Source organism: Mauremys reevesii, linkage group 2 (genome assembly GCF_016161935.1).
Source record: "Mauremys reevesii isolate NIE-2019 linkage group 2, ASM1616193v1, whole genome shotgun sequence".
NCBI lineage: Eukaryota > Metazoa > Chordata > Testudines > Geoemydidae > Mauremys > Mauremys reevesii.
Genome location: NC_052624.1, coordinates 64,054,227 through 64,081,816, shown reverse-complemented (window position 1 = coordinate 64,081,816; position 27,590 = coordinate 64,054,227). Strand labels below are relative to the sequence as shown.

At 40.6% G+C, this 27,590-nt stretch overlaps 1 protein-coding gene across 3 annotated transcripts in view; it reads left to right on the top strand.

Moving 5' to 3' along the window:
- The window catches only part of JAZF1 (JAZF zinc finger 1), a 265,569-nt gene that overhangs the window by 104,517 nt on the left and 133,462 nt on the right, over positions 1-27,590 (top strand). For all 3 annotated transcript variants that reach the window (XM_039521096.1, XM_039521097.1, XM_039521095.1), the window contains one exon: positions 27,254-27,326. In XM_039521096.1, the coding sequence (XP_039377030.1) occupies positions 27,254-27,326 (73 nt within the window). The remainder of the gene's footprint in view (positions 1-27,253; positions 27,327-27,590) is intronic.

Genomic DNA, 27,590 nt, shown 5'->3' with positions numbered 1-27,590 from the left:
GCAGTGGGGAAAGGCAGAGAGTTGGAAAATGAGACAAAAGAGACCCTCGGGAAGGAATGTCTATTCCCATCTTTAGACTGGGGGGTACTTGGACTTGGATACTCTGGAAGGGGTGGACTTTGTCTTTTATGACTTGGCCAGAGAGTCACTGAAGTAACAAAACCAGGTTGGAAGGTCGGGAGTGAGGCAAAACGGAGGCAGTGGCTGGCTTGAAGCCAGACCGCATGGCACTGCTCCATATACGAAATTTTTCCACTCTACTGAATTAAGATATGGGGGCTAGACTAGATGATTCTTGCAGTCTCTTCTAATCTTATGACTCTAAGATCTCCCACAAATCCACTAGGAGTTCTGTGATTGGAACTGTGGCAGGATATAAATAGACATCAGACTCTAGCTATTGGGCTTGAAGTCGGTGCTTAGGCAGTCAATTAAAATATGTCTCATATTGGGTCTCTGACAGTCACCAATACCGGTGCTTCAGAGGAAACGGTAAGAACCCTTTAGTGGATAAATAAGGAATAGTCTACCCATGGAAAAAGTTTGTAGGAGTTATCTAGAGCAGGGCCAGACATGAAGTGCTTCCTATAAACAGCCAAACTGATTGCTGCACAATAGCTGCATAAATCTCCTTGGGATTGCAGCTCACTTCCAAATAAAAATGCACAACATTTGTTCAAACAGACCTCTCACTTTTTTTGCTATCTGCAATAGTGTCTTTTCTCATTTCTGTTTCCTCCACCAGGTGAGTTACTGAACTAGTGGCCTTCTCATTAGAGCTTCAGTTCTGTGCTTCTGGTGTAGACAATGAGGAACCTCAGCTTCATTTCCCAAATGAATTCTCATGTTTCGCAAATTGCTGGAAAAATACTTCCAAAACTTTTGCAATCATTAGAAAAGCTATGGCACACCCAAAGGACAAGCAAAATGTATCTGTAATGCACCAGGGTGGTGGTGTTGGTGGTCATGCTATATTATCTGAGGGGAGGGAAGAGGGAAGACAGCAAAAAAAAAAAAAGACACCTTCAGCTCAAAATGCATTGGTTGAGATGACTGGATTCATGTAATCTCCTTTCGCTATCAGAGCTCACATCCTGAGAGTGGTGGCAGTTCTGTGAATAGAGAAATTCAGGTGGACTACATCATCACTTCTCCCTAGTATCACAAGGCTGTATAAAACAGATACACACAGTAAGAGACAATCGGTGCCCTGAAGCAGGGGTCCCCATCCCCGGGCCGCGGACCGGTACCGGTCCGCGGCCTGTTAGGAACCGGGCCGTGAACCAACCCCTAGCACATCAAGCGGCGTGTCTCCGGCGGGGCCCCTGAGCCCCGCCCCCTCAGAGCCGCGTGGTGAGGGGGCAGGGCTGCGAGCTCCGGGCTGAGCTCAGCTGCCTCCGCTCGGCGTGGAGCTCCCAGCCCCGCCCCCTCACCATGTGGCTCTGAGCGGGACGGAGCTCAGGCCCCGCCGGGGACACGCTGCAGCTGTCGGGCGGGGCGCTGAGGCTCCGGGTGAGGAGGGAGCTGGGGGTAAGAGGCTGGGGCCAGCGGGGTTGGCTAAGGGGCAGGGAGTCCTGGGGATAGTCAGGGCACAGAGAGGGGGTGGAGGTTGGGGGGGCGGTCAGGGGGCAGGGAATGGGGGGGTTGGATTGTGGGTGTTCCGGGGGGGTCTGTCAGGACTCGGCAAGGGGGTGATAGGGGTTGGGGCAGTCAGGGGACAGGGAGCAGGGGTGGTGTCCCAGGGTGGTGGGGGTCTCTGGGGGATGGTGAGGGGACAAGGAGCAGGATGGGTCGGGGATTCTGAGGGGGGCGGGCAGTCGGTGGGGCAGGAAGTGGGTGGGGGTCAGATAGGGGGCAGGGCTCCCACTAATTCTGCATTATGGTCAGTTGTATAATTATTTCATTATATATTACAATAATAATAGAAATAAAAGTACAAAAATAAATGTAATGCGCTTGAATCATCCCAAAACCATCCCACAGGTCCGCGGAAATTTTTTTTTCTACGAAACCGGTCCCTGGTGCCAAAAAGGTTGGGGACCGCTGCCCTGAAGAACATAAAAAGTGAAATAGGGTGAGAGGATAGAAAGAATTATTCTTCTTGCTTTACTGATGGGAACTAAAGCACAGAGAAATTATTTGACCAAAATCATAGGAAGGCTGTGGCAGAGCTGTAAATTGAACCCAGAGCTCCTAGGCCCAGTCCAGTGCCTTAACTACAAGGACATACTTCTTTAGACATCTGTACTTTGCTCTTGAAAATTTGACCCCAAATCACCTTCGGAATTTTTTAAAATTGATTTATCTGTATTCTTGTTGTAGTTATTTTAAATAGGAATGAGAAAAGGAGGCTGAGTGGATCAGTAACCAAATTCTCTTACCCAGTGGTATGCTGCCAAAGTTTTAGTATCAGCCAGTGATACTTTGCAATGTTACCTGGGTAAAAAAAATACCCAATCAATTTCATCCTCTTCACACTTCCCTAATGATCCAGTCCTTCTTTCCCACTCCTGGGCCTGAATCTCTTATGAAGCATCTTATGGATACTCCTCTTATTGCTCTCCTATTTGGCAGTTGCTGCTTGCAGGAGCTATAGTGACAGGCAGGTGTATTCTAGGGCCTCTGGCTATGGGGAGATTGTCCAAGTCGGAAGTGGATCCTTTCTGGTTGTGGACTGAGTGGTCAATTCGGGAAAGGAAAGAAACTACAAACAGACTTAAAAACAGAAAACTACAACTAAAAATCAAACCAACTGAAATTCCCATTCATAGGACTCAGTGGCCAGATATGTTAACAAAGAACTCATAGGAGCTTCTTCCAGTTCATGAATACCTTCATAACGGGAATGACCAAAATCCACTACCATGTCTGATATCTATTCAGTGGTCTCTATGAAATGAGCTGATAATCTGACTTTGTTCCAATTGGACAGGTGTCCGGACTGCAAAATGCATCAGTTGAAATCCTTGTTGGTAGTCTCAGTAAAGAGGCCTACAATTGAATGGACGTGGAGAATGAACTGTTCTCTTTCCAGCAGACATCCGTAGTCCTTCAAAATGTGGCATTGGTAGGAAAGCTTGGAGTGGCACTGCCAGTAATGTGTGTGTTCTGTGAATAAATCATAAGGCTTCAGATTCTGCAGCTGTCAGTCTAGTACATTTCACCAGCATTGAATTCACTTAAGAGATTTTTTTTTAATTATGTAATGGAAAAGGAGCTACATGTGTACTCAGAAGAAGGTGTGAAGCAAGAGCAATACCCTACTTGCAGTAGTGAGCCCAGTTTCTGAGCTGATGCAGAGGAAAACATGTGGTAAGTGGTGGTTGAATATTTTATGATTCAGCCAATTGTGGGCCTTGATTTTAACTGCTTAGCGTTAATGTTTGTTACCCCTACAGAAAAGTACTATTGCACTTTAAATTAGCTCTTGGCATCAACAGGTTCCAACTGAAGAGAGTAATCTTTGGATATGTTTCTTTCTTTAAAAAAAATAAAATAAAAAAAATTAACCTATTAAAATACTTTTACAAATTATTCTGTTTATTTTTCTGGCTTCTAGACTGGGACTGGCAAAGGATTCTTGGAACTACATGCAGCATTTACTGTCTCAGGGGGTTCAGACCTTCTCATTTCCAGATCATACTCAAACACTCTGCTTGTCTCCCACTTTGAAAGTTTGTTTAAGCTCTTGTTATAGGTCTCTCAGTTCACTCTGTCCTCATCAGTTTTTTTCCCCCATAGAAATACTCTTCATCATCTTATCAAAATTATTAGCAAGTCTAATGACTATAGTGAAAGGCTACAGAGCCACTGTAATACAGAGGTTAGCAGGCATCCGTGTGCTCCCCTCTGCAGATCAGTAACACTCTCTGCAGAGCAAGAGGTAATCATACCTGTAGCCTTAGTCTTAGGGGAAGAATATAAAAGGAATGAAAACCTTGCTCTGAGGTAGGGAAGTTGTAACTTGCTTCACTTAAGTAGAGGTGCCCAGGGGCATTATGCCTGTAGAGGCAGCCAAAATGCTTAAGGAACAGTGGGTGAACCATGCTCATTGGTGACTTTAATGTCTCATATCTCCCAAAATTCATATTAGTTTCCTTAAAATAACATGTAAGCTAATGTGTGTGTCAAGACTGTGTGCAAAGAGAGTTCCAAATGACTGCAGTTAGATATCTTGAAGCCATCTGAGTATGGTTGCAGTTGAATTGTGCTGAAGTTGATACACAGCTCTCTTGACCTGAGAAAAATTTTCATTTTAAAGGAGTGTTGCCAACTTGAATTTTTAAAAATAGATTTAATTTTTAAATGTGTTTTTTTTCTGGTAGTGTATTCTTTAAATAGTAGCTTCTGATTTTTCTTTTTTAATTCTTCAGTAAAGCAACAGATTTAGAGTTTAAGATTCCAAAAAGATTATTATAAAGAATAGTGACTTTTAAATTATTTTTAAAAATTATATCTAGATTTTATTATTTTAATACAGGACTGTACCTCTTTTGATGTTGATGATAGTTATGTCCAAATCACTAACTAATACCACTGTCATTAGATAGTATCCGTGGGGTTACAAAAGCCTCCCCCCCACCCCAAACCCTTATGTTTCTATTTTATAGAATAACACTATATATATAAAAACCTAAATAGCAACTTTGTTGTCTGAATGAATAAACATAACTACTCTTCAAGAAATACTCATAAAATATCTACAGTATGTACACTACTCTGAAGATTACATACTCTGTTTTTCCTAATTGCAGATAATTCTCTGAGTTCTTCAGGTTTCTGATGAGTAGTAACTAAAACCTGAGGTGAAATGATGGGTACTTACTGTTTCTGGATCATCCATAATTAAATTGCTACAGACCCTGAAAATACAGTAAATTTAACAGTGTTTCTAAAGTTGATCAGTAGTATTTTTTTAAAAGTTGTACTGAGCTAGGCATGAAGCTTTGTCTGTCAGAAAGCAGAGGTCAGAATTAAACAAGTAGAGCAACATGATGCACAAAAGCCTTTTCAATGGATGTCTCAAAACTCATGGCTTTGTTCACTCCAGAAGAAGATACTGTACTGTGTATCATCAGATGTATAATGTAATATCTTCATTTTTATCTTAATTCTAGTAACATAGGATATTTTAATCTAATTTCCCACATTCAGATCGAGCTTGATACTATCCTGTTGAGCTGATATGTCTAGATGGCATGACATGTAGATCCTGTCAAAAAACAAGTCTGTAGCCTTTTAAACAGAAGAGAGTGCAGTTGTGAAGAACTGTATATTTACACGAAATGCTCTTGTCCTGTCAGTGAAATAGTGGATTTCTGTACTGAGGTCTTACGTTCTTTCTGAGAAGTTCTACTGCAGTCTTGCTGGAGTCTTTTTACCATTGATATGTTAAATGACAAAAACCTCAGTGGGATTTGCTCAGTTTGCGTGACAGTGAAAAATAAATCAAAAATGCCTTCCTATCCCTGAGCCGTGTATCAAATATATAAAAAGCTATTTCAGTTAATGGTGTGTCTAATGCAATGTTTATGTGCCAAATCGGTAATGTTTTTGTTTCTTGTAATAAATTATAAAAATAAATGAATACAGGACTTCCAGCTCATGTGATACTACCCTTTGATAATTAAGGAAGCAGATATAATTGGTTTTACAGTCTTTCCATGGAGAAGTTATCCTTCATATTTGTCTAATTGTACATATTGGTAGTGATGTGTATTTTATACTTTGTTGTAATTTAATTTTGTGTAAATTACAATAAGTATTGAATTGGTGAGCTGTTCTGTGTTTCGGTTGTGTTTCTGTGAGCAAGGTGATCATTGTCATAATTAATATAATGACTTTATAGCACCATCATTACATTGAGAAATTCTTTCCAGTTTATCCTGAACATAGTATTTAATAGTCAGTCTGGGGGCATTGTGCTCAATGACAGCATTACATATTTCTTCTATAGAGAATACACTAACCCTCAAAAACCTATATGGTAGTGCTAAAGGACCTTGATAAGATGTTAAGCATAATATTCTACATATACTTTAAAACCTTTTTTTTTTTGTTAAAAAACTTATCCCTAAATATTTCAATTTCCAAGTTATCCTTCAAGCCTTTTTAAAAAAAATAAAAAAACTTCAAAAGTTTGGCTTGGTTTAGTTGAGAATGTTTTGGTTTGGCTTTGATTAGTTTGTTAGGACTAAAATAAGTGGCAAAATATTGTTAATAGCCTTCTGTATTGAAGGAGTGACTTTAAAAAACAAATACCTAGAGGAAATGTGGGAGTTAAAATATGAAAATATTTTAGATTCTAACTTAAAATCATAAAAGCATGGAAATTCAGAATTATGGTAGCATTTCATTCTTAGCTCAATACATGACAGAGAAAAGGCTGACTCTAAATGCAACTGCTATGTGCATTGCTGAATCTTTATTTAAAATCGGGTATAAAAATCCTTCACAAAATTGTTTGCACACACATGGAGGTTGGTTGAGGGCCTTTATGAGTGACAATGTCACACAGCCAGTCACTGGCAGAGTTGGCAGTATATCCCAGGTCTTCTGACTCTGTCCTGTGCTCTGACTGCTGGACCTTCCAGGGAAAGCGTGCTAATTTAAAAAGTAGAATAATTCAGTTTTTTGTACATTTGAGTATTTTCATGTGCTTGTGAGAGTGAAAGTCTAATAGCCTGTCAATTTCACATGAACAATGATTTATTTGTCAGTGACTTTGTGGAAGGATAAACTATGTCTATAAGAAAGTTCTAATTATTTTTTCTTCACTTAGAAAACTGAAAATCTGAGTGAGATGAAATAACACTGGTCTACAATTTTTGAGAAGTCATCTGCTTCAGAGATAAAATGTGATATTTATTATGTATTTTGATGTGCTGAATTCAAATATGACAATTAAAACAACTGATTTGGCTACTGTTTCTAAGATATCTAAGTTTTTACATTTTATGTCTATGTATATTGTGTAGATAGTAGAGTTTTAATCATAAATTGTAAACCTAGGTCTTTTCATGTGTTTATGGTTGCTTTACATGATAATATTTCACCTGTCCTGTTTATGTAACACTTTAAAAATCAGCAAAAGGGTTATATAACTAAAATTTATTATGAAACAAAAGGCAAAAAACTATTATGTACATAGTTTAGTCCTATTCAGTGTCTACTCGGTGCTTCTTGGCGTGTCTCTTGTATTCATTAAATGGAGCATCTCTTGTCACTGTCCAGCAATAGTCTGCAAGCATTGATGGGCTCCATTTGCCCTGATAGCGTTTCTCCATTGTTGCAATGTCCTGGTGAAATCACTCGCCGTGCTCGTTGCTCACTGCTCCGCAGTTCGGTGGGAAAAAATCTAGATGAGAGTGCAAAAAATGTATCTTTAGTGACATGTTGCAACCAAGGCTTTTGTATGCCTTGAGGAGGTTTTCCACCAACAACCTGTAGTTGTCTGCCTTGTTGTTTCTGAGAAAAATTATTGCCACTAACTGGAAGGCTTTCCATGCCGTCTTTTCCTTGCCACGCATTGCATGGTCAAATGCATCATCTCGAAGAAGTTCACGAATCTGAGGATCAACAAAGACACCTTCCTTTATCTTAGCTTCACTTAACCTTGGAAATTTTCCACGGAGGTACTTGAAAGCTGCTTGTGTTTTGTCAATGGCCTTGACAAAGTTCTTCATCAGACCCAGCTTGATGTGTAAGGGTGGTAACAAAATCTTCCTTGATTCAACAAGTGGTGGATGCTGAACACTTTTCTTCCCAGGCTCCAATGACTGTCTGAGTGGCCAATCTTTCTTGATGAGGTAGGAATCTCTTGCACGACTATCCCATTTGCAGAGAAAACAGCAGTACTTTGTGTATCCAGTCTGCAGACCAAGCAAGAGAGCAACAACCTTCAAATCGCCACAAAGCTGCCACTGCTGTTGGTCATAGTTTATGCACCTCAAAAGTTGTTTCATGTTGTCATAGGTTTCCTTCATATGGACTGCATGACCAACTGGAATTGATGGCAAAACATTGCCATTATACAGTAAAACAGCTTTAAGACTCGTCTTCGATGAATCAATGAACAGTCTCCACTCATCTGGATCGTGAATTATGTTGAGGGCTGCCATCACACCATCGATGTTATTGCAGGCTACGAGATCACCTTCCATGAAGAAGAATGGGACAAGATCCTTTTGACGGTCACGGAACATGGAAACCCTAACATCACCTGCCAGGAGATTCCACTGCTGTAGTCTGGAGCCCAACAGCTCTGCCTTACTCTTGGGTAGTTCCAAATCCCTGACAAGGTCATTCAGTTCACCTTGTGTTATGAGGTGTGGTTCAGAGGAGGAGGATGGGAGAAAATGTGGGTCCTGTGACATTGATGGTTCAGGACCAGAAGTTTCATTCTCTTCCTCTTCCTCGTCTGACTCAAGTGAGAATGATTCTGGTGCATCAGGAACCGACAGTCCTTCTCCGTGGGGTACTGGGCGTATAGCTGATGGAATGTTTGGATAATGCACAGTCCACTTTTTCTTCTTTGACACACCTTTCCCAACTGGAGGCACCATGCAGAAGAAACAATTGCCGGTATGATCTGTTGCTCTCTCCAAATCATTGGCACTGCAAAAGGCATAGATTTCCTTTTCCTGTTCAACCACTGGCGAAGATTTGTTGCACAAGTGTTGCAGCATATGTGTGGGGCCCACCTCTTGTCGTGATCTCCAATTTTGCAGCCAAAATAAAGGTGATAGGCTTTCTTAACCATAGTGGTTATACTGCGCTTTTGTGATGCAAAAGTCACTTCACCACAAACATAGCAGAAGTTATCTGCACTGTTCACACAAGTACGAGGCATCTCTGCTCACTTTGGCTAAACAGAAATGTCAGTGTTTGCAAAATCAAACACTGACAAATAAGAGAGCACGACACTGTATGATTTCTAGAGCTGATATAGGGCAATTTGTTCAGCAGAGTGATGTAAGCTTCGTTATGATTGCATCATCCATGACTTCTAGGAATAACATGATGCAATTCATATCATGTATGATGCAGTACCAGCTTCAGATTGCATCATTCATTGTTTTGCCTAAAAAGCAAGTACTGTCCAAACCCAGTCATAGATTTATTCATAGATCCAGTCAAAGATGTATTTTAGTCATTTCTGGTTTAAATTGAGATCCCTTCCCTTTATAACTCACTTATCCTCCGCTATTCCCAAGTCAAGGGTCGTATATACTGACCCAATAACATATCTTGAAAACTAGAGCCAATCAACAATTTTAAGCATCATTTTCATTCTCAGTGACCCAGAATTAGTAAAGTTTGACTACATTTATTTCAGAAGCATTTTGGCTATAGAGCAGTGTAATGTGTCAAATTTGAACCTTCTAGATCCCTGAAAATGTTGACCTGTAATGGAAATACTGACACAACTTCTGTTCTGGTAGCCCAATGTTAATGTTCTAAACCTCCAAGCATATTTGTTCCTCCCACAATTGTGCTGAAACTAACTTTCTCCCTTTAAGAAGTTCAACAGTTTTTAAGGCTAGGATTTTCAAAAGAACCTAAGGGAGTTAGGTGCTCACATCTTATTTAATTTTGGAGGGATTTGGACACACAGCTCCTTTGGGCTCCTTTGAAAATTTCAGCCTAAATCATTTTTTTCAAATAAAATTATAGGATGCTTCTCCCCCTTCTCCCTCCCCCCGCCCCCAGCTTGAGAATGTTTTAAGTGTTATAATAAAGCTGACCACAAGGTGTCGGTATGGTATTGGCACTGGCTGAAAGAAAATTCCCCGAACGATCCTGAACCCAGTGACTTTCCTGAGCATAAGGGAGTAGTCATTGTCAAAGGGGGTTTTTTATGTTTGTTTGATCCTGAGGCTCTTCTAATATAAAATTACATAACTCCTAGTTAAAACATATGTAAGAGGGACCACTGACAACTTAAACCCCTCCACACATTTAAAGAGCAGATGTGTTTACGTGCATTACCAAAAGCATTTTAGAGTGCCAAAACTGAGCATATTTTAGAAAGCTAATTTAATTTTGATCATTTATGCTATTCTACTGCATTTTCCTGGGTTAGTGCGGTGACATAGGCTAGTCACTTCATTTTTGTTTCTAGTCGCTAACACTAATTCTTGTGCACTAGGCAAATGTGCATTGCTTGCTGTGCAGTTTGCAATGACTATTTTTTAAATCCAAAACAAAAGCTTTCATTTTTTTTAAACTAAACCATTCACAAAAACCTCTGCATGCAACATTTTGAAGCTCAAACTGCATGCTATTATCTCTTTAAACCTTCAGTAAGGACCTTATTCATAAGTGGTTTCTTTTTTTAATTCCTCTTCTAATTAATAACCTTCAGAGAGATACAATCAGATCGGTCTAGGTATTGAAGCTTTCAAGAATAGCATTGCAGCCAGGGTGTACTAGACATGACAGATAAGAGTTAGTAATATTTTCCTAATGAGGCCTGAACTCTGCCTTCCCCCCAGTGCTTCATGTAGAAATCTTATGCAATTTGATTTTTTTATTATAATTTTGAGTGGATTTAATGCTGATTGACAGCTCTAGAAACCGAAGTTGCCTATTCAAAAAACAAACAGCTGCAGTGCAGGCACAGTGGTAATGAAAACTGGTGAGTCTCATTGTTGATGTGGTGGGATGAGCTTTCAGAGCGCAGAACACCGTTGGTATCTGTTCAGTCCAGGCTTCTCTGCTGCAAATACAAGTTTTGATCAAGGTATGGGGTGGACTTTCCCTGTAAACTCCTGTCCACTAGGAGCTGAACTGAGACCACCAAATCATTTTACATGAGACACAAAAGAGCTGCCAGATGGTAATGATTTTCAGCTGCTAGTGATATGAGCTCGACTTGAACTGGTAACCTAAAAGTGAAATGCTCTATATTCACCCCCCCCCTTGCAAATCCACACAGAGAGCGAGAGAGAGTCTACTTTTTCAAGAACCAGGGTCGAAGATGCTTACATTCTAGAAAACCAACATAATTATTTTTCAAAGAGCTGTCTGCCTTTTGCTAAGTGCTCTACAAACACAGAGACTGATCTTGTCCCTTGATTTCAATAGAGGTATAACAATTTACACCACTTGAAGTTCTGTTCTAACCAGCAAAAGGTAGTTGCTGTCCCAATGAATGGTGACACTTTTTAACAGGTACTGCAGCATATGTATTTTTTTAATATAGCCTAACTTAAATCAGTTCTTAATTTCTTTGTTTTCTGACAACTAGGGATTTCTTCTAATATGTAACAGTACAGAATGAATAAACCACAAGAGTTTCTATTGGCATCTTTTGCTGCTTAAAAAAAAATTAAGACTGGGAATTAAGTCACTGGTATATTTATTTATGTATTACAGCAGTAGACTCAGATCTCTGAATTTAATGGGCAATTGTGATGACAGATTTGGAGTTGTGTTTACTTCAGGTCTGACATGGTGGCGGTTGTGGTAAAATACGTAGTCAGGCCTACAAAAGGGTTAGGTCCACTAAAAGATGATTGAAGTACATTCCTTTCTGGCTATGAATGAGAGTAATATGTGTGCAGTGATTGGAAACTTGCATATAGCATGTCTAAGGGTACGTCTACACTACGGGATTATTCCGATTTTACATAAACCGGTTTTGTAAAACAGATTGTATAAAGTCGAGTGCACGTGGCCACACTAAGCACATTAATTTGGCGGTGTGCATCCATGGACCGAGGCTAGCATCGATTTCTGGAGCGTTGCACTGTGGGTAGCTATTCCGTAGCTATCCCATAGTTCCCACAGTCTCCCCCTGCCCCTTGGAATTCTGGGTTGAGATCCCAGTGCCCGATGGGGCAAAAATCATTGCCACGGGTGGTTCTGGGTAAATGTCGTCAGTCATTCCTTCCTCCGGGAAAGCAACGGCAGACAATCATTTCGCGCCCTTTTTCCCTGGATTGCCCTGGCAGACGCCATAGCATGGCAACCATGGAGCCTGTTTTGCCTTTTGACACTGTCACCGTATGTGGACTGGATGCCGCTGACAGATTCGATACTGCAGCGCTACACAGCAGCATTCATTTGCTTTTGCATGATAGCAGAGACGGTTATCAGTTGTTCTGTACCGTCTGCTGCCATTGTAAATTGGTAATGAGATGACGGTTATCTGTTGTTCTGTACTGTCTGCTGCTGTCATGGGTGCCCCTGGCTGAGGTCGGCCGGGGGCGCAAAGACAAAAATGGGAATGACTCCCCGAGTCAATCCCTCCTTTATGGTATCTAAAAATAGAATCAGTCCTGCCTAGAATATGGGGCAAGTGTACTAGAGAACCAGTGTATCAGAGAATAAGAGAGCACAGCCGCTCCGTGTCAGATCCCGCAAAAATGATGAGCTGCATGCCATTCATAGGGGGTGCCCCTGCAACAACCCCACCTGTTGCTTCCCTCCTCCCCCAACCTTCCTGGGCTACCATTGCAGTGTCCCCCCATTTGTGTGATGAAGTAATAAAGAATGCAGGAATAAGAAACAGTGACTTGTTAGTGAAATGAAATGAGGGGAAGGCAGCCTCCAGCTGCTATGATAGTCCAGGCAGTACAGAATCTTTTCTTTACACATGAAGGGCGGGGGCTGATGGAGCTCAGCCCCCAGTTGCTATGATGAAGACGGTTACCAGCCGTTCTGTACCATCTGCTGGGAATGACCGGGAGTCATTCCTATTTTTACCCAGGCGCCCCCGGCCAACCTCACCGAGGCCAGCCAGGAGCACTCACAGGCTGATGACAAGAACGGATACCAGTCCTTTTGTACAGTACCGTCTGCCACCAGGGAGAGAAGATGATGCTGCTGTTTAGCTCTCCAGTACCCCGTCTACCAGCAGCATGCAGTAGACAGAGTGACCTTGAAAAAAGGCGAGAAACGATTTTTTCCCCTTTTGTTTCACGGAGGGCAGGGGGGGTTACATTGACGAGCTATACCCAGAATCACCCCGGACAATGAGTTTGACCCTACAGGCATTGGGAGCTCAGCCAAGAATGCAAATGCTTTTTGGAGACTGCTGTGGACTGTGGGATAGCTGGAGTCCTCAGTACCTCCTCCCTCCCTCCATGAGCGTCCATTTGATTCTTTGGCTTTCCGTTATGCTTGTCATGCAGCACTGTGCTGTGGACTCTGTATCATAGCCTGGAGATTTTTTTCAAACGTTTTGTCATTTCGTCTTCTGTAACGGAGCTCTGATAGAACAGATTTGTCTCCCCATACAGCAATCATATCCAGTATCTCCTGTACGGTCCATGCTGGAGCTCTTTTTGGATTTGGGACTGCATCACCACCCGTGCTGATCGGAGCGCCACACTGGGCAAACAGGAAATGATATTCAAAAGTTCGCGGGGCTTTTCCTGTCTATCTGGCCACTGCATCCGAGTTCAGATTGCTGTCCAGAGCGGTCACAGTGGTGCACTGTGGGATACCGCCCGGAGGCCAATACTGTCGATTTGCGGCCACACTAACCCTAATCCGATATGGGAATACCGATATTAGCGCTACTCCTCTCGTTGGGGAGGAGTACAGAAACCGATTTAAAGAGCCCTTTATATCGATATAAAGGGCCTCATAGTGTGGACGGGTGCGGCGTTAAATCAGTATAACGCTCCTAAAATCGGTTTAAACGCGTAGTGTAGACCAGGCCTAAGTGAGCTTGCTGACCAAATAGGCATTGGCATCCACAGATCCAGCTTGGTTTCCACAAAGTTTTCTTTGTTCCCTACCTTCTCATATTACAATCACCATCTTTCTGGATGGGACTTCTCCAGAGTACATCTATACAGTTCCTACATTGGCTGGAGGGGTTGGTATGGCATGATGCAAGGCTCTCCTCACAGGAGCATGCTGAGTTCACAGCACTTCTACCCCCTGCTAGTGAGAAATCAGGACTAGGAATCCAATCTGAGCTTCCCGCAAGACCATGCAGAGCACTTACAGTAGGCTAGCCCCCATGTCAACTTTCTTGAGTCAAGAGTAAAGTATGTACTAAGTTTTCTTCCAATGCACTGGAGACTCTTTTTTTTGTTGTTTTTTTTTTGTTAGCATATGTGTTTGTGTACAGTAAATAATTTCTGCCAATAAGCTTTCTGTTTTTGATTCAGGGAGAGATGGAGAGATTTAACGTGAAATATTAGCTGCCTTTAGCAGTTCATTTTACAGTGCTGCAAGCCAAAATTAGAAGTAGCCTGTTTTCAATGACAGATCAAGATTTAATGCTATGTTGATAGTCCAAAATGAAGATCTCGTGACATTGCAAATGAAATATGTACCACTGAAGTCCAGTTTGTGGTTTAGTTGGCCATGGAGTTGGGATATAATTACATTATTTTAACTCCTGGAGATCATTAATATTTTTGGGAATTAAATCCTCAGACCTCAGAACTGTCAAGAGGTATATTTTGAACTTTTACTTAAAATGATATTTTTATTTATTCCAGACTTTTGAGACATTATTAAAACTAGGGTAGGACAAGCATTTGAATAGTTGAGCAATAATAATTAAAAAACCCCGAGCCTATAAATTTTGTATTTTTTTTAATATGAGGACCAACTGTGATGAAATAATTGCCTATTTTATGCAAAATTGTCAAGGACCTTCATTTTTGGTTTGTATTTTGTTTGAAATGTCCCAGGAATTTCAATATTTGTTACAAAAATTTAAAAATATGTGAAAATTGGTGCAAAATCTGGGTAAATATTCAGGTTAATATTGGGGGATGGGAGGATGAAAAAAAGAAGCAAACAGAGAAAAGTAAGAGTATTGCAAGTAAAAGCAGTTTATGCCGTGGTATTTCATGAACTGTGTATTAACAGAACATACACAGGCATGCACACACGTGCATATGTGATGTATCTTCCACTATGTTGCCTTAACAGTCTCACATATACACTTAGGGTACGTCTACACTACGGGACTATTCCGAATTTGCATAAACCGGTTTTGTAAAACAGATTTTATAAAATCGAGTGTGCGCGGCCACACTAAACACATTAAATCGGTGGTGTGCGTCCACGGTCCGAGGCTAGCGTCGATTTCTGGAGCATTGCACTGTGGGTAGCTACTCCGTAGCTATCCCATAGTTCCCGCAGCCTCCCCCGCCCCTTTGAATTTCCGGGTTGAGAAATTCATTGTCACGGGTGGTTCTGGGTAAATGTCGTCAGTCACTCCTTCCGCTGGGAAAGCAACGGCAGACAAGCATTTCATGCCTTTTTTCCCTGGATTGCCCTGGAAGATGCCATAGCATGGCAATCATGGAGCCTGTTTAGCCTTTTGTGACTGTCACCGTATGCGTACTAGATGCCGCTCACAGAGGCGATTCAGCAGCGCTACACAGCAGCATGCTTTTGCTTTTGCATGATAGCAGGGATGGTTATCAGCCATATTGCACCATCTACCATACCATAAATTGGTAATAAGATGATTGTGGCTACCAGTCCTTTTGCACTGTTCCATTTGCTGCTGTCATAAGTGCCCCTGGCTGCTCTTAGCCAGGGGCGCAAAAGCCAAAATTGGGAATGACTCCCTGAGTCAATCCCTCCTTTTTGGTATCTAAAAATAGAATCAGTCCTGCCTAGAATATGGGCAAGTCCCCTAGTCCTGCCTAGAATATGGGCAAGTCCCCTAGTCCTGCCTAGAATATGGGCAAGTGTACTAGAGAACCACTGTATCACCAAAGAGCACAGCTGCTCTGTGTCAGATCCTGCAGAAATTATGAGCTGTATTCTATTCACAGGGGGTGCTCCTGCAACAACCCCACCTGTTGATTCCGTTCTTCCCTCAGCCTTCCTGGGCTACCGTAGCATTGTCCCCCCACTTGTGTGATGAAGTAATAAAGAATGCAGGAATAAGACACAGTGATTTGTTAGTGAGATGGAAGGCAGCCTCCAGCCGCTATGATAGTCCAGACAGGACAGTAAGGAGTGTGTAGGAGAGGAGCCCAGCATCCCTCTGCTAGTTCAGGGGCACTTGAATCTTTTCTTTACACATGAAGGGTGGGGGCTGATGGAGCTCAGCCCCCTGTTTCTATGACGATGATGGTTATCAGCCATATTGCACCATCTACCATGAAAAATTAGGACCAGGCGCCCTTGATTGACCTAACAGATGCTGGTCATCATGGTTACCAGTCCTTTTGCACTGCCCCTTTTGCCAATAGGCTGATGATGAGGACGGGTACCAGTCATATTGCACCATCAGCCACCCATGGCGGGGCGAAGCAAGGATGTTGGGGTTCAGTGCTGCAGCATCGGGTCTATCTGCAGCATTCAGTAAAGATAGGGTGACATGTTAAAGAGTCAAGAGAGGATTGTTTTCCCTTTCACTTCTGGGGGTGGGTGGGGGGGTGCGTAAATTGCCGAGCTATGCCCTGACCCACCGCGGACACTGTGTTTGACCCTAGAAGCATTTGGAGCTCAGCCAAGAATGCAAATACTTTTCGGAGACTGCAGGAACTGTGGGATAGCTTGAGTCCTCCAGTCCATGAGCGTCCATTTGATTCTTGGGCTTTCCGTTACGTTTGTCACGCAGCAGTGCGCTGAGCCCCTGCTATGGCGTCTGTCTGGAGATTTTTTAAAAATGATTTTGAATTTCGTCTTCTGTAACGGAGCGCTGATAGAACAGATTTGCCTGCCCTTACAGCGATCACATCCGCATGGTCCATGCGGGAGCTCTTTCTTTATTTTGATTTTTAACTGCATCGCCACCCGTGCTGATCGGAGCTCCACGCTGGGCAAACAGGAAATATTCAAAAGTTCGCGGGGCTTTTCCTGTCTACCTGGCCACTGCATCCGAGTTCAGATTGCTGTCCAGAGCGGTCAGTGGTGCACTGTGGGATAGCTCCCGGAGGCCAATACCGTCGATCAGCATCCACACTAACCCTAATCCGATATGTTAATACCGATACTAGCGTTACTCCTCTCGTTAGGGAGGAGTACAGAAAGCTCGTTTAAAGAGCCATTAAAATCGATATATGGTGCCTCCTAGTGTGGACGGTTGTGGCGTTAAATCGGTTTTACGCTCCTAAAACCGGTTTAAACGCCTAGTGTAGACCAGGCTTTAAACTAATTTATTGTTAACATAAACACGTCTACCTAATGTAATGTATTTCATTTGTTTAACAAAATTGGTATTTTCATGTACTTGAGTGGTCCAAAATTCAGGTGAAAATCGAATAATAGCTTTTATGTAACCTTGAAAATTTTTGGTAAAAATTGTTAAAAATCAGAAATGAAGGGCTTTAAAAATTGTTTATCCTAGATTGAGAGTCCTGATACTCATTTTAATAATAATTGTTTGACTTATTCTGTGCTCTCCCCTCTCTTTCATGCTTGATTTTAACTAAGAAAAACACAAATGATACATGGCAAGAAATTTGTAAATCAAGGACAGAGGTGGTCAAAGTTATATGAGAACCATTTTTGGCCCCTGTCCTCCCTCTGGCTCTACTTGGGTAGACTCCCACTGAATTATGTGGGGTACTGCATAAGAGTTTGTAACATTTTCCTAATGAGGCCTGAACTCTGCCTTCCCCCCAGTGCTTCATGTAGAAATCATGTGGGCTTTCTTATCTTCAGTCAGTGCTAGGGAGGTTTAGGTTGGACATGAGGAAAAAATTCCTAATTGTCAGGGTGGTTAAGGAATAAATTGTCTAGGGAGGTTGTGGAATCTCCTCCATTGGAGATTTTTTTAAGAGCAGGTTAGACAAACACCTGTCAGGGATGGTCTAGATAATATAGTCCTGCCACGAGTGCAGGGGACTGGACTAGATGACCTCTCAAAGTCCCTTCCATTCTATGATTCTGTGGTTATCCAAGCATATTTGTTACAGCCTAAGTTCAAATAATAACATTCTACTGTACTTCAAGATACGAATTAACCCCCAAAGGCTTTTGTGCTGTGGGAGGGAAAGTCCTTTTAATTTGTAAATAGAAAATAAAGAACTCTTTTCATGGCAACAGAACCACCACAGTTATAGGACAGAAAATGACAGGAGAGTGCATTTTTAAAGCAAACAAATGAAGATCTGACTGAGCTGATAAATGTTTGGGTTGAATCCCACTGTCTTGCCCTTGTTTGTATGTAGTGTTATTTATATATAATAGACAATGCTGGAAAGTTATGCACACTCTCATTTTTCACTTTAATTGCCTGTTTGAAGATAACATGACAGCTCCAAAGGTTACTTTTAGTTACACTGTTCAAACCCAAGGAGTAGTATGGCCAATTATTAGCGTGCAATAATTAAGCTAAAAGCATGATCTTGAAAGATTTAAAATGATCATAAAAGCCATAATTTTACCTGATGATTTTTTTCATAGTACGTCCAAGTGTTGTCAGCAGCTTAAGAATCACTGTAATGTTTCTGATACAGTATCTGATTTTTATCATGTATTGTCACAAATAAATCAAATAGATGTTAACTGATAAAAGATTCATAAATCTTCTGTTTTGTTTTATTTCTTTTATTCTGTTTTTATGTACAAAAATCAGAAAATGCCCAGTGAGCTGGTCAATTCTGTTGCTGAGCCACCAGTAAGCATGGAATCGTTAATAAGGATTTTGTATTACATTAGCATCTAGAGGCTTCAGTCAGAACTCTATAGGTCTATATATGCTGGGGTCTGTAGAAACTTAGTAAGAACATGTCTGAATGAGGACACTCTGGTAAGTTAAGATGAATTAACTGAACCTGTGAAGTTAACATAGATCAGTTAAATGTTTAAGCACATTTAAACCCCTACCTCGGTGTTCTCATTCAAAAGTAAAGTGACCTCGGTTTGAGATTGTGGGGTGGTTTACTCTTAAAATGTAGGGGCAGTGAAAAATTCACATCCCTGCCCATTGTAGCTATGCCGATTTAATCCCTAGTGTAGGCGCAGTTAAATCTATGGAAGCTACTGTCACTTGGAGAGGTGGTGTTCCTACAGCAACAGAAAAACCCCTTCTGTTGCTGTAAGCTGTTTCTACGCTATGGAGTTATGCTGCATAGCTACAGTGGTATGGCTATGCCACTATAGTTCCTGTACTGAAGACATGGGTTAAGCTGAAACCAACTAAAGCCACTTATTTCAGAATGAGAACATCCATATTAGGAGCTAAATGGGCTTTCAGGTATTTTAACTTCACAAAATTATTTAATTCATCTTAAATTTCCATGTAGAGAAGGCTGAGCCAGTCCCTGCCTGAGAGCTTACAGTATAAATAAAAAAAGACAGGCAGAGGGAGGGAGATTGTATTGTTCATTAATTATACTGTTGATATAAGAATGGATCATAGGTTTGCTTCTACTTATGTTCTCTGAATTGACATATACCTTTGCAGTATCCATCAAGAAACTATATATTTTTCTATGACACAACAGGGAAGGGTTCTTGTTTCTCAGATGTTGTCACTGTATAAAAAATGTTGACTTTTTTATTTTGAGCTCAAAATTTTTTTTGGCATACATTAGTTGAAGTAAGCTAGTGTCTAGGGAAAGTTAGTTATAATTAATGAGCTGAGCTGATTTGTAGCAGTCAGTTTTTAAGATGAAGTGAAATACCAAGTTACATACAACACAGGCACTCTAAGAAGCTGATGCTGGATGGTGTGTAGGTGGTAATATGTGCATGAATGTTCTTCAAATGAAGTTAATGGGGAATTTGGGGACCTTTGCGAACCTAATAATAGTATGTTGTGCATCTGTTTTGATTTTATGTTAGGGAGTTGATTTTCATAAGTCCCTAAGTGACTTAGGAGCACAGTTCCCATTGAAAGTCAGTGTTTCCATTATTTAGGTATTTTTGAAAATCACACCCAGGATTTTTATTTTTTTCTTTTGTAAATATTGGGGAAATGTCCACATTCTGTAAGATTTATTAGAAACAGAGAAATAGTTATTCTAAAAATCCTGAAAATATTTTGTGATTCTGTTGTTGTGAATTTAATGCTCATGTAATGGGATGGAAGATTGGCTCTGGAGATAAAAGACTCAGCTTTGAAACTTAATATTAGGGGCCTAAATGAGTGGCCTGATTTTTTTTTTCAAAGACACGCAGTAGAAGCAACTCCACTTAAGTCAATAAGAGTTACAGATGATAAGCACCTTTGAAAATTGGGCAACTTGCTTTTCACCTGAATATGGATTTATGTGCCACACTTTAGCACCCAGCTTTGATGATCTTCGCTTAAAGTCATCTGCTAATGCAAAACCGGTACAACATAGGCCCTGACAGTGCAAGCTTTCTCACCAGTGGTCTGACAGCATACTCAACCCTACTCTGGAAAGACTACCTCTATGAAGGGAAAGAATAGTTCAGTCTTCATCACATTCAGCCATTAGTCTTTTTTCTGAGACTATCACAAATAGTACTAGAACTAGTAATAGTTTTGTAATAAGAACACCTGATCACCAGGAACTGGATTAAGATGATCAACTCATTTTAAAGGCCTCTTTAAAAGTTTTCAGGTAACAACATAGGTTGGATTTGAACCTGGGATCTAGAGGTGAAAGACTCTGGCTCAGTGGACTGCTGCTATTCAGTTCACTGCTAACAATTGTGCCTAATTCTTTACTGCCTTGCTTTGTGTTAGAAAGGAATGCAAAGTGGGTGTAAAATGCCACCATTGTAATTTAGATAGTGTTTTTCACCCCTCTTACATCAGTGTCAATAATTACATAAGGTAAAAGGCTGTGGAGAATAAAGCCAGTTGTTACTGTGGCTTATTTTTTTAATAAACGTTATTAAATTTTCTTATCAAAACTGTCTGATCTTTATCGGGTGTATACCTGATTAAAAACTGACTCTGTATTTAAGAATAGTAAATGGACATAAAATTAGTAACTATAATAGCGTTTATTTTATGCTAAAATGTTCATGTGAAAGAAAAGGATATAATTGGCATTAGTGAAAATTACATTTAGACAATGTGGCAGGGTGAGCTTTTGGATTTTTGTTTGTTCCACTTATTGAAACAAAGTTGCTTCCTGAGTTTTAAAAGAACACTGTAGACTGTGTTTGTTTGTAACATTGGAACTTGGTGCTGTAATCAGTGATGCATTTTTTATAACATGCTCCACTGAAAAAGCTTGGCTTCCTACAACAGCCATATAAAGATGGTGCAGTGTAGTTATTTATAGTCTTGGAAGACCAAATTAGTTAAATGCTGACACTTCTTGTCTCTTTACCAGTTTAAAGCATGGCATATTGGCATGAAATATTTAAGTGTTTACATCATATCATTTACCGAAGTTGATCATCTGATGATTGTTTTAGTCAATGTTCAAGTTTTAACAGTGGCATAACCAAACAAAGCAGAGTAGCATCTGGGTAGCTGTATGTTTTGTTTTATTTTAATTAGCGTTATGTTCCATCTCTTATAGCAAAGCTGTGTACAGGCAGAGTAACAATGCAATATGAAGTGAAGTGAAAAAGATCCCTTCTTAGAACTGTTCATTAGAAAACCTAGTACTGTAGGGGGGATGTGTGAGAGAGAAAGAGAACTGTAGAGTAAAGAGCTGTGCTTCAAAATCTGCTTATTGCTGCTCTCCTGATGCTATAAAATGTATTCAGTGATGCATATTGCATTGTGTGAGAGAGAAGAAATAATGAAGGTGGCTTATATATTTTGCAGTTGGGAAGTGAAGCTTTGTTCTGCTGGATCTAAAGAGCTTCACTATATAATTAACGCAGTAAAATAGTGAGTCATTAGTACCACACACTAATAACTCAGGAAGCAGGTGGTTAAACTGATACTTGTGCGGACCAACAACTGATCAATTCCTGCAGCTTTTTGTGTGCACTGATTTGTGGATGCTTGCAGTGAAATATATTGAAGATTCGTCACCTGCAGATACATTTAAATCTATAGGTGTCCCACTGAAAACTGTTTAGGCAACTTTGTATTAAGATTACTAGCCTGCAGGTACTTAAGGAAACATTGACTGAGCATTTTTATATAGCCATTTTATATATATAGCTAATTTCTTTTTGAGACTACACAGATCTGTTTTACCGTTTGAGTATGTGTAATATTTTCGGAGTCAGAGTTTATGGCTTTAATGCCAGGCATTACCACTAACTTGCTCTTTAATCTTGAGTAGGACAATTAATCTCTTTGTACCTCAGTTCATCCAGCTGTAAAATGGGTATAATAATTCACAGCTCACTTAGGTAAAAATAGTTTTCATTAATAATTACTACTAAATAATATCATATATTCATTATATGCCCCAAAGTCTGCTAGTGCCATCCACTAAATGGATAGAAATATAAAATAAAATAGACACTTTCTGTAGTTAAAGCAGGGCACAATAAGAAAGAGCACACTAAAAGTCAGAGGGAATAGGGAAAGTAACTACAAGGGTTAGTAGAGTAAAAATTCATGGGATACCTTAGGTTTGTCATGTGCAAAGGTTGACTGGTGGTTATACACATCTATATAATGTTTTTTTAATTTTATCTCGTTCAATAACTGCATTGACAATTTTTGGGGGGAACGAGAAATTGGTAGGATGAAAGTAGGGTGACCAGACAGCAAGTGTGAAAAATCAGGAAAGATGGGGGGGGGTAATAGGAGCCTATATAAGAAAAAGACCCCAAAATCGGGACTGTCTTTATAAAATCGGGACATCTGGTCACCCTAGATGAAAGTGGGAGGAGAGAAAGGGAGAGAAAGAAATGAAAATGAGATGTGTGAAGGGAGCATGAGAGGAAGGGATGTTGAGGGGAAAGGGTACTGGTACAGGCATGGAGAGGAAGTCGGGGTAAGGAATGAGTAAATAGCTAATAGGGTTCAAGACTATGGGCTTGTCTTCACTACCGGGGTAAGACAACCTAAGTTATGCTACTCCAGCTACATGAATAACGTAGCTGGAGTTGACGTAGCTTAGGTCGACTTACCCCCGTGTCTTCACTGCACTGCCTGGATGGGAGACGCTCTCTGGTTGACTTACCTTACTCCTCTCTGAAAGGTGGAGTACCGTGGTCGACCAGAGAGCACTCCGCTGTCGATTTAGCGGGTATTCACTAGACCCACTAAATCGACACCCACTGCATTGGGGTCCCTTCCAGTTCTAGGAGATAGATATATCTCCATTTTGTGGGGGAGGGACAGCTCAATGGTTTGAGCATTGGCCTGCTAAACCCAAGGTTGTGAGCTCAATCCTTGAGGAGGCCACTTAGGGATCTGGGGCAAAAATCCTGCTAGTGAAGGCAGGGGGCTGGACTCGATGACCTTTTGAGGTCCCTTCCAGTTCTAGGAGATAGGTATATATCTCCAATTATTAAATTGATTGGAGCAGTGTCGATCTCCCCGGTAGTGAAGACCAGCCCTATGACATAATAGTGCTTACCACAACTGCATGTGGTGATTCTTTGTCTGGGCAGCGGGAAAAACAGGACAGGGCTCCTTTCATGATCCCTGCTGCATTACAAGGCAGGGGAAAGAGGGACAGACTTACCTGAGTGGAGCCCAAAGGAGAACAAGGAGTGACCAGACAAGGTGCGGGCACCAACTCACCAGGGTGAGGGTACTTATATCTGATGTACTCTAGAGGGATCTCTCTCTCTCATCAATCAGTAGCACCCTCCCAACCCTGGGATTAAGTAGGACTGGATTTTGTGACCTGCTGTGGTCTTGCACTAGTCTTCTTTTTTCTTTAGGGCTGATAAGGCATTTGTTCTTCACTGCTAGATTGGCTGAGGTGGGGTAGGTTTTTTCTCAGGTCAGGGACCTGGTGAGGTTAGGTCAAGATGTTGCAACTTAGTGGATATCAAGTGTGGCAGGTACCCTTTGTGGCTACTCGTTACAGAGGGATACAGTTCCCTGATAAACAGGAGTTGGAATGAATTTAGGGGAGGCATCCCCTAAGGAAGCTGGAATAAGGGGGTTGGGGTTCCTAACATCTGGTACAGCAGGGAGACAGTCCTCCCTCCCTGTTTTTCCCATCCCTCTGAACCTACATACGAAAGGAGAACAGTGGGGTCTCAGCAATGGGCTGACTGTGCCCAGGTTGGAAAAGGAGATGGCGGATGGCAGCCCTCCCCCAAATAAATGGAAACAATTAAGAAAAAAATTATGACCTGCACCATATGATTTATTGCTGAGTATTCCCCAGATATGTTAAGTGAATAAAATTGCAGCCTTATTAAACTACTCCCATTGTGTCTTGTCTTGTCTTCCCATGTTGCTGGAACAAAGGCAGGAGAGGTGAGAGAATAGTTAGTTGTAGTCTTGCAGAACCAAGTACTGTGAGGCTGGAGTGAAAGCTGTTCAGAGAAGTGAAACAGAGAAGAAATTATCCAAAAGCTCAGAAGACAGCAGCAACTGCTTCTGTTGTTCCCACAGCTTCACCCTCTATTAAAGCTTTAAAGCTCCACCCCAAAAGCCAATGAATAATTGTGCTTGGAGAGTCTCTGATAAGAGGTGCTAAATGCAAGTAAGTTACATTATTATAGAAACAAATAAATATTTAGAAAAGCAAATATGATTTTCATTAGTCTAGTGGAAAACATTTTTGGAACTTTAATTTTGAAAGTGAATTTTAGCTTGACCATATTTATTACCCTTTTGTGTTTTTCTTTCTGCATACATTCAAGGTCTCAAGCTTTAGAAGTGCAAATGCAAAAGCAGTTTTTAAAGTAATTTCAAATTTCACAATATGTCATTTGCTTTTTTGATGAGTTATGTATATCATCCAACCAGAGAACAGAAGGAATACCTCATGACTTGTGTATATATAGCCCAACACAGCACTGTGTGTGAAGGGTAATTACCAAATGATTAGCAAACCAAAAATCATTCACTGAAGACATTTTGAAATCAGTTTGATACTATAATATGAGACCTTTGCTACCTGTTCCTAGACAATTTGTGAATAGAAGCTCTGTGTAGCTTGAAAGCTTGTCTGTTTCACCACCAGAAGTTAGTCCAATAAAAGATGCTACAAGAATGCTACAAACAATGATCTGAGGGTTCAGTTTTGATCTGTCTTGTGCGCAGATTCTAGGTAAACAGTTTCCCACACTATGTTCTGACATATCAAGATGAACGTCATGTGGGCTTTCTTATCTTCAGTCAGTGCTAGGGGGAGCTGCTCCCATAAAGCAAATAGGTGGTGGACACTCCACTATAAAGTTTTTCTCTTAGCCCCTCTCTCTCACATATACATGTAGCGCTCTGACTCAAACCAGCCCCAAAGTCGCCTCATTCAGTCACAGAAACTGTTCATTGTTGATGAAGGTTAATCCAAGTTAAGAACTGGATTAGGGAAGCTGCAGATATTTAGCCACAGATGCCTAAACTTGGGTTGAAGCGGTTTTAGGATGACCCCGACGGGGGATAATGCTCTGCAGACATTCTGCATGAAGGCAGTCCCATGATAGACCTTGAACCACAAAGATGTAAATCTAAGAGAGTTCATCATGACGCAGGTTGTGTGCTTGGCTTGCTAAATGAATGGAGGTCTCACAGTAATGCAAAGGCACATAAAAGAGAGATTTTTGTGTTTGAGCCTGCCATTCCTGGTTGAGTGGAGCATAAAGATAACATATAAGATAACTGATTTGTCACTATCTTCAGTTAGAGCAGTCCAGCGCACTGTGTGTTGGTGATCGCTGTAATCTCTGTAGTCTGCAACTGCTTTTCAGACATAAGAAAAGGTCTGTTTCCTGTTAAAAGTAATTGGCTACGGGTTGTTGATCTGCTTGACACTATGTATGTATATGTGACTGTTCTCTAAACCTGCTCAATCAAATATGTTGTAATTGTAAGTTTCCATCTATGTATGGGCCTGTTGGTGAAGTATGTTGTCAAACTTAGATTCTTAGTTGCCATGGAACAAATCTGGGTGGCTGGGGGAAGTCTTTGAATTATTCTTAAGCTTTATGGCAGCCCAGGAGTGACTGCACTCATTAAACAAAATGTTAATTGACTAGAACTGAGAACTGAATAATCTTGTACTCCTCAGTCAAAAACTGACATTCCTTTTGATGGAAGTTTTACCTGAGTAGGGCTAAAGAATTGGGGCCTAAGATTATTACTGGAATGTTTTTAAATAGAATACAGATGCTCCTGACTAGCTCAAAAGCACATATGACAATATTAGGGAAATGAACTTTTGAAAAATAACATCGCTTAAAGTTGTGTGGAGAAAATAGGTTCCGTCTAGAATATTGCAAGAGTGTGTTGACAATATTCTTTGCAGTGAGAAATGAAAGATGGATACCAGCAGTACTACAGAGAGCTATTTAGTAAAACAGTCTGCATTCTTCATAGTTAGGAAACATAAGTTGTCCATAGACTTGCTGTTAAAGACGTACATACAGTTTGTGATAATACAGCATAGTAATGTTCATACGCATGATACACCTTTTGTGCTGGAAGCTTTTTAAAACCGTTCTTGTTTTTAATTTCTAAAGGGGCTCTATTGGAACATGAGGCCAAACTCCATTTTTTAAATCAAGATTATCCTATTTTTTCTTAAAGTACTTTTTTGTTTTTTAAAACTGTGTATGCTCTTTCTTCATCTCAGCAACATGGACTAAGACTGCTTCTTTGTTTAGATAAAAGCAAAGTTGAATTGAACAAGACTAGTGCATAAAACCAGGTACAGTTCATTCTTGAACGGTAAAGTCAGTGTTAGTGGGAACTGACAAATGCTTGCTTCTCTGCTTCTGAAGGGCAGTCCTGTGCTAGGCATATATTTTGCTACATGTATTCTTTCATGTGCATTTCTGATTGAAAGAGTTAGAAAATAACACACCTAGGGTAGGAGAAGCAGCAGAATTTGTGTGTGCAGAGGTAAATAGGTGATGAACCTCAACAGATAGCTGTTTGTGAAAACTGGTCCCTTTGTAAAGTGTCACAGTTTGTTGATCAACTTTAGAAATGTCTTAAAAGAAATCTTTAATTCTTGACTTTATTTCATTTTTAATAGTGTAAACCATGGAAATGATGCCAACATTGTTACTGTAAGCAATGAAAACTAATATTTATGAGAGGGATTATGAAGTTTGTATGACACATGGAAATTATATCACTGTTGATGTTTGGAATTCCCTTGAAAAGTAATGAAATATCTTGTTGTTTATGAATGAATGAACAAATGATTGTGCTGCTCTGAGCTTATTCTAAGAAGGGGTTTAGCTACGGTACTTTACATTTTTCTTCTTCAGGTATGTTGCCTTATAGACTCGTATATTTCAGTGCAAATATAGCAAATTCATACTTGTATTTTTATTACAGATACAGACCCACGTGTGTTAGAGAAACAAGAACTACAACAGCCAACATATGTTGCTCTAAGTTACATTAACAGGTAAGCATTTTTTTCAGTTGTAAATATGACCCCCTATGGTTTGCCCTGACTGTCAGCAATATATGTGCATACTATATATACCAGAACAGTGCACATACCTACACACTTCTTACTTTATTTAAAATTTTGTACTGCATGTTTGCTAACTTCTGAAAATATTTACATAGTTTACTGGATGTCTGATCATCTTGATACCCTGGGCTGAGAATTAAACCTTTTATGTTAAGACCTATATTGTACAAAACAAGTGTTTAAAAATATTCT